Here is a 7,876-nt window from a genome sequence, read left to right on the forward strand (position 1 = left end):
TTAATGTACCACATTTACCATGTATGCTCTTCTCTTTAGGCATTTAAAAAGAGCCAAAAATAGTAGCATTGTGGCCACCAGAGAGAGAATACCAACAGCAGTCATTGCAAAGACAGCCCATATATCCTCACTCAAGAGAGCGCTCCCTACAAAGCAAAGGGAAAGGCAGTTAGTGAAGAGCTGTCTCCACAAACCCCACACAACACCCACCAGCACCACACTGGCTCAGTACCTTGGGTTGTGGACCATCCTTGTGGCAGAAAAAGGACAGGACCCTGCAAGCTCACCAAGGCAGAGTTTGCATCTGACATCCCACTCTCTACAACAGAAACACAGCACAGCTAAACCCGGTAGTGCAGTGGGTTATCTCAGCAATGCAACCTAAAAAGCCACTCAAGCGTTACCTCGCTTGCTTCTAGATGGCCTCGGGCACCTTGCCAAGCACAGGGGGGAGTCCGGGTGGAAACGGTCACAGAGCAGAACACTGCAGTGGAAGTACACCTAGTACAGAGAGTGAGAGGTCCCTGCATTTGAGACAATATCTACACCTACAACTGCTCTCAGTAAGGAGAATTAGTGTCACTTACTAAGCCAGACAAGGCTTTGTCACCAGAGACAAAGGCAAAAGTCTTCACTTCCAGCCTTTGGCGATAGTTGGCATAGCTGACCCCACGCCCCACAGGATGAAACACAGTCCTGTAGCTGTCCAGGTCATACTCACAGCTGCCAATAAGAAAGCAGCAAGTCAGAACAGCAGGGCAGAGAAGGTTTGGGTTGTTGGAGTTTTTGTTTGTCTGTTACTGAAGCAGCAGGTTAAAGGTCAAGATAGGGGTGCCACCCCCTCCCTACAGATTTATCATGCCAGAGCAGTACTTGGAAGACCCCCTCAAATGAAACCCATATTCTTGGGGTTCTATTCCTAAAGAGGCAGCAGGGGAGAACTAAGGAATACTTTCCCCCTCTCCCCCCCACAAAAGGTGCTTCTGTTTCTCCAGCAGGGCACTCACCCATCAACAACAATATTCCACTGAGGAAGTGAGCTTGGCTCATGTGAAGCTGTTGCCCAGCAGTCATCCAACACCAGATGGAGGTTGGGATCATTGCGGTTCAGGACCTGAACTTCCAGGAAGAGGGGCTGCCGTAGGTACCTCACTAGTGGATACTGATCCTCACGGTATGGCTGCCTGTAGGAGTCCTCTGCAAGAACCAAAGCCCAGTTAAATAAATCAGTATGAAAAGAGGGTCCTGAAGAAAACTCTGACCTCAAGCTCTTCAACATCAGCTGGGTGAACATGTGCAATCTGTCCTAGGGCTACAGATTTGAGGCATCTGCTTCAAGTAGCATGGTTGGGAGGAAAGGAAACATCAGGACACTAAAAGCACATGCACCAGAACAGTTCACTCACACATCCTCTCTTCCTCAAGTTTCAGTTGCTTCCTAGCCATTAAGCCCAGTCAGCTTTACCTGGGTAGCTCAGAAGAGCTAAGGAGAGGGGACCTCTGTTCACTGAAGAAGCCAGAGGAGGATGGTTGTGTACTTTTATAAAGAGGGAGGCATCACCACTGCTGAAGGAGCACAGGACTGTAAGCCTGTAACAAGAAAGGAGCAGGTAAGTCTTACATGAATATATGGGTAATACTTAGTCCTTGGATATCCTAAAGAGGTTTCTGGACACACCTGAGTTCACTGTTCCTTGAGATCGTGCCTAGTGGAAGGTCTGTTTGTAATGCCCTCACCTCATTCTCATAAACAATCTTCTCCCCATCAAACTGTGGATAAATAACAGCATTAGTGAGGACATTCCCAGTGCGTGAAGCTCACCCCATAATCTTGGCTACAGACTGACTTACCCAATGCCTGGTCCCACACCCATTCAGTGGGACATGAAACCAAACCCTGTCATTCAGGGAGGACTTGAAGGCTGGCCTGCACACAGGGTCTCTGAGCCGAAGTGTATCCAGATCCAGCACTGGTGTCGTACTATCAGCAAGAATTTCAAAATCCATGTGGCCATCTTGGGTGCATAGAGCAGCTGGAACAAAGGTTCACATAAATTGTCATGCTAGCCAGTGACAGCTCAGCCTGTCAAGAGCTGTTGGTGAGTTAGGCTAGTCCATCACAGGAAAGCACAAGAACAAGCTGTGCTGAAGGATCATACACACTCACAGCCCAAACAGCACAGGGGCTGAGGCCACTGCAGAAGTCACTCACTCACCTATTGGTGTGTGCTGGTCACAGGGGCACTCTGGGTGCATCACCATTGCCACGGTCTCCCCATGGAAGTGAAAAGCCAGTTTCAAAGAGGACACATAGAACTGAAGTCCTGAGCAGCTCTCCCCACGCAGCTGAAGGACAAGAGTTAGTCTCCTGGAGTGGAACTACAAGAGCTCATTTAACACAGACATGTGTTAGAGCTGTTTAGCTCCCCAAGGCCATGGTAGTCTTGACACTCAGCTTATTTGGTAGTTTACATTGATCCAGGCATGCAAAATACCTGTCCCCTCCAAGAGGAATATTTTCTCCTCCATCTGTTTCTGCCAAGAGACTCCACAAAACCCAAGATACACCTTTGAGTGATGCCCATTATTAGAAAATCAATTTGCATTCATTTTAATCACAGAACTCACCCTGGACTTCAAGACTCCCTTGCTAATATACAGCCTGACCCCTCTTTGTGTGTCCAGAGTGATTCCATTTTCCTGCAGCTGATCCATGGGGATGGTTTTATCCTCTACATCCACAGCCATAAGGATTCCTGGAAATGCTGGGATGGCAACAGTCATATGTGTTGCATTGCAGATTGCTGGACCTGCAACAACATCTTTTGTTATATTTAACCCCAGTTTCCTTGGGCCAAAACAGGTCAGGTTTGACTTTTTCCATGCATTACCTGGTGCACAAAGCATTCTTGACTCCACAGTCAGCCTATGTTCAGGAGGGCCATACGTGAGCTTGAGTGCCACAGTGTAGAGCACCCTATCATTGTGCTGACAAAGAAGATGGAGTTCTTTTAGTGCTCAGCTTGCAATCCATCACAAGACCAACCCCACAGGGCTATGTACCACATCAGGTTCAGAACTGCTGCTGTCTGTTTGCAACAGCACTTCCCTTCCCATGTCACTTTCTGAGAAAAGCTGCTCATGAGACTGCCAGTCAGATGATCCCAGGACAGGCTATAGCTGTGCTGCTGTCTGAGGTGCAACACTCTGCTTCCCCAATTCATTGTGCCAGACAGTTCAGCGACAGCATGAAGAGTTAAATTGCTTTGCACACACCAGCTTGAGACCTCGTCTACCCACAGCCTGAAAATGCTTTCCACAGATCTACTGGAGGGAGGTTACCCAACAACACTAACTCCTCAGAGCCAATTCTCCATTCACCTACCTTGTAGGACACAACTCCAGTGGCAGTAAAGGCCACCTGAAAGAGCAGGCTGTGGCCATCAACTAGAAAGTTGTAGCCTTGCTGCAATGCTTGCTCAAAGCTCAGTTGATGTATTGTGGTTCCATCATCAACTGACAGAGTCCAGGACATTGGAATTGCTGGAACCTGCAAAGCAAGACACCCTTGCTTAGGGAACAAGGGCACAGAAAGATCAAGGCATTCCCCCCAGCCCCCATCCCCCTAGGGCTGCCACTCACAGGTTTTACATTCAAATACCCAATATTGACTGCATAGAATGAGACCTCCCAACCGGTACACCAGAGGTAACTGCTCCAGCTTGGAGCCATCAGGCTCAGTTTAGACCAAAAAACCCAGGCACACCCCCCGCCCCCTTCGCAAGGCAGAAGGCTCATACCATATGCTCGTTGCTGAGGCTTGACATGAGTCCTGGGAAAGTAACCTGAAACACAGCACAAGGGTCAGACCACAGGAACCAAGAGGAGGTTGCAGGGCTATCACCACAAGAAAACATCTCTACTATGCCTCCCCCAAAGCAGACACCAATTTCCTCTGCAACAGGGCAGGGGTCAGGCTGTGTGCATCATTAATCAGCACTGGCAAACCAGCCCTCCAAAGAGCCAGCAGCTGTGCCAACACAGACATGCAGCCAGGATACCTCCCCAAAGCTGACTGGAGCATTCCCCAAATCCTAGCCAGAGTTCCAGGAGACAGCCATGATGCCTTGCAAGGCTAAACAGGATCTATAGCACTCCCATTCCTCTACTTACTGCCATGAAGTCTTTTGTACAGTTCGTTGCACCAGCAGAGACAGGAGTAACAAGTTCATCTCCATGAACACCATCACAGTGAGCTCTGTAGGTTACATTCCTCTCCTCACCCATTGTGTCATTCACCATCAGCCTCAACATTAACTTGTGCTGACCATTCTATAGACAAAATATAATGGAGGGGAAATTATGTTGAAGAGCAGAAGATACTGCAATAACTCCAGAAGAAGAAAGCTCCAAAACAAGCAGGTTGCAGTGTCAGAGTCAGCTAGTCAAAAAAACCCTAAGCTAATGAACACCAAAACTAAGAGTTTGAAGCATTTGAAATACTAGAAAAGCAACAGATACTAATAAAGCCTCTGGTTGTGGCCTCCCACTTACTACTCTACCTCAACTACTATGTTAATTGCTGTGTTAATTGGTCTGTCAAACACAGTTAAATACAGTGGTGCTCTTAAACTCTTGAGCCTGGCCCACGTCCCTACAAGAAAACCTGTAAAGTAGCTCAAGGCCTTTACAGGAGAAAACAGTTGTTTTAGGCTCTGAGGGGTTTAATCCACAGTTGAAAGAACAAAAAAATCTGATAATTTTTTAACTTCTCACATGAACTGTTATTTTATAAGAGTTTTAAGTTATCAAAAGGGTAAGTATTTTTCAGTCTTTAAGACAGAACTAGAAACCCTATTAAAACCCAGTCCTGTCTAGAAAAAAAAATCCTACACTCCATCACAGAAGCTTCCCAGAATGAAGACCCCTTTACCTCCAGGCTAGTGCAGTTGTCAAACAGGACACTGAGCATCAGCCTCTCATAATCCACAGTGTGGTCACAGGACACGAGCTCGTCACCACTCACATCTAGGGAGGATGTGGAAGATTAGCCCTGCAGGCAGGCACCTGCTTTCAGGATGCAGCAGGAAGGGCCAGGGCAGTAGCAATACCTACCAACAATACACACATGCCAGGAGTAGTTGCCAAGCTCTCTGGAAAACTCAACTTCCATCCCATCCCTATGACAGGTCACATTCTCTGCAGAGGGAAGACCACCACAAACTCCATTATTACCCTGCTTGGAGCTCAACCCTTGAAGCCCCCAGCCTGCCCTGCTTCAGAGCCTCCCATGCCAAGGCAGCAGGGAAGCAGCTACAAGACAAGCTGAGACCCACAACACCACCAGCCCAAAGAGAGCCCTTACTCAAGAGATCCTGATCCCCCAGGCCATCAGCACAAGGGACTAAAGGCAGCAAAAATCCAAACAGGAGCAGCAACCTGCAAGGAAGAGAATCACATAAGAGAACAGCAAGGAAAGGACCAGCTTCCCATCCCACTGCACACCCCACTCACCACATCCTCCAGCACTGCTGCTGTACAAACAATCCCATCTCTTCACTGGCACCACAAGCTTGCTCTCTGGCTACCCAGGGAGGGTTATATAGCACCAGGGTCTGGCTCCACACAGGTGCCACCTTTCTGCTGCCCAGGGAACAGAGCACTTGCACCTGCTGCTTGTTGAGTGGGAAAGCTCACAGGAGACCTTAAAGTGATATTAAGTCTTTGGCAGGGATTGTTGTTTCCCTGTTTTGAAGGCATCTTTTTCTTGCTCTGATAACATATTCCTTTTACACTCTTGTCAAATATTGCATAGAAAAATGCACATCTTTTTCACAGTTTTTTTTTTTGAAAGGAGATTTCTGTGCCACTTTGCTGTCCCTGTCCCTCACACACTGGCAGCAGGACAGCATCTGAGGCACCAAGTTGCTCCACATGGCTTTCCTTGGGGCTGTAGCACTGGTGATGATATCATGGGGGAAAAAATCAAAGAGCCAGAATGCCAGGATAGGACTTCTACTTTTGAGCACTCACAGCAAAAATACTTGTTTCATATGTCACTGTGACACAACAGATAATGTCACTGCTTCCAGCCCTACAGAAACCCCTCAGTTTGCTTTTATGTGCCCAGTATGGCCAGGTGTCGAGGTGTGCAGGTGAGACAGAGCTTTGGCAGCGTTGGCTTCATTGCCTTTCGGTTTTGAGTATTGTTCCCTGTGATTAGGGCCTTGCTCCTGAAATGACATATGCAGGCACTGTGAGGGATGTCATTGGACCCACATCTGAGCAGTGATCCTGTCAGGGTGGGTCACACTGAGCCTGGTATGGGTCACACTGAACCTGGTTTGGATGACACTGAGCCTGGCATGGGTCACACTAAGACTGGCGTGGGTCACACTGAGCCTGGTGTGGGTCACACTGAGCCTGGCGTGGGTCACACTGAGCCTGGTGTGGGTCACACTAAGCCTGGCGTGGGTCACACTGAGCCTGGCATGGGTCACACTGAGCCGGGCGTGGGTCACACTGAGCTGGGCGTGGGTCACACTGAGGCTGGTTTGGATGACATTGAGCCTGGTGTGGGTCACACTGAGCCTGGCGTGGGTCACACTGAGCCAGGCGTGGGTCACACTGAGCCTGGCGTGGGTCACACTGAGCCGGGCGTGGGTCACACTGAGCTGGGCGTGGGTCACACTGAGGCTGGTTTGGATGACATTGAGCCTGGTGTGGGTCACACTGAGCCTGGCGTGGGTCACACTGAGCCAGGCGTGGGTCACACTGAGCCTGGCGTGGGTCACACTGAGCCGGGCGTGGGTCACACTGAGCTGGGCGTGGGTCACACTGAGCCGGGTGTGGGTCACACTGAGGCTAGTTTGGATGACATTGAGCCTGGTGTGGGTCACACTGAGCCGGGTGTGGGTCACACTGACCCTGGCGTGGGTCACACTGAGCCAGGTGTGGGGTCACACTGAGCCTGGCGTGGGTCACACTGAGCCGTGTGTGGGTCACACTGAGCCTGGCGTGGGTCACACTGAGCCGGGTGTGGGTCACACTGAGCCTGGCGTGGGTCACACTGAGCCGGGTGTGGGTCACACTGAGCCGGCTGTGGGTCACACTGAGCCTGGCGTGGGTCACACTGAGCCGGGTGTGGGGTCACACTGAGCCGGGTGTGGGAACTGTCTGCTCCAGAGGACATCCAGCCACAGTGTCCTGGGGCACAGCAGTTTTGCCTCCCTAAGAAATGAAGCAATGAGCTTTTATTGTTGTTTAAATGTTGTCATCATCTCTAAATTGTGTAGCCACAATTACCCAGTGTGACTAATTTCACCCTTCTCCAAACCCATTAGTTCCAAAGATCTCATTAGGCAAGCAGGGACTTACTTGCCTCTCCTTGCATGGCCTTTGCCACAGCACATTTGGTGCTTATAAAAGTTGTGCTGGGGAAATGTTGTGCTGGATAATTCCTCATGCAAAACAGATGGCACAACAACGTCGCTGTGCAGAACAGGCTCCAGGTTATCCAGAACAACATAATTGATGCTGCAGCCTTTCCATCTAAATAACTTGTTTATCTGATAATATTTTATTTAAGATGGTTCTCAAAATAGAGCCATAATCATATACACAATAAAATCCAATAACAAATCAAAGCTGCCAGTTAAACAATTCATTAGTTTACAACACCGTGTGCCATCACAACAGAGTTTCTCATGAGCCTGGTTAGACATTTCAATTGGAAGTGGTTCTGAAGTTCTTTTCAAACCCAAAAAGAAAAGCTTCATTCTAACTATCCAGCGAGTTTAAAAAGTTCCCAATTTTGAACTTCAGTCTCAAAAGAATAATCTCCATTCAGGCTGAGAATTTAGCTCATTTGATGTTG

At 48.9% G+C, this 7,876-nt stretch overlaps 1 protein-coding gene across 1 annotated transcript; it reads right to left on the reverse strand.

Annotated features, from left to right (window-relative positions):
- Positions 1 to 5,552, reverse strand: ZP2 (zona pellucida glycoprotein 2). Its single transcript, XM_071571153.1, has 18 exons — positions 5,515 to 5,552; positions 5,366 to 5,439; positions 5,116 to 5,199; positions 4,934 to 5,028; positions 4,174 to 4,332; positions 3,801 to 3,845; positions 3,386 to 3,550; positions 2,892 to 2,988; positions 2,629 to 2,810; positions 2,217 to 2,346; positions 1,852 to 2,033; positions 1,679 to 1,770; positions 1,466 to 1,590; positions 1,008 to 1,197; positions 588 to 723; positions 405 to 501; positions 233 to 319; positions 1 to 146 (listed from the first exon to the last, which is right to left on the reverse strand). Exons 1-18 carry the CDS (start codon positions 5,550 to 5,552, stop codon positions 1 to 3), a joined length of 2,124 nt encoding a protein of 707 aa, XP_071427254.1.
- Between the last annotated feature and the right edge of the window lie 2,324 nt (positions 5,553 to 7,876).

The sequence above is a fragment of the Pithys albifrons genome, chromosome 16 (assembly GCF_047495875.1).
Source record: "Pithys albifrons albifrons isolate INPA30051 chromosome 16, PitAlb_v1, whole genome shotgun sequence".
Classification (NCBI taxonomy): Eukaryota; Metazoa; Chordata; class Aves; order Passeriformes; family Thamnophilidae; genus Pithys; species Pithys albifrons.

Coding starts and splice junctions, on each gene's coding strand:
- ZP2 (XM_071571153.1), bottom strand. CDS start 5,552: ATGGGATTGTTTGTACAGCAGCAGTGCTGGAGGATGTG. Junction 3,551..3,800: donor GCCTCAGCAACGAGCATATG/GTATGAGCCTTC, acceptor CTTGCTTTGCAG/GTTCCAGCAATTCCAATGTC. Junction 2,989..3,385: donor CTGGAGTTGTGTCCTACAAG/GTAGGTGAATGG, acceptor CTTCTTTGTCAG/CACAATGATAGGGTGCTCTA.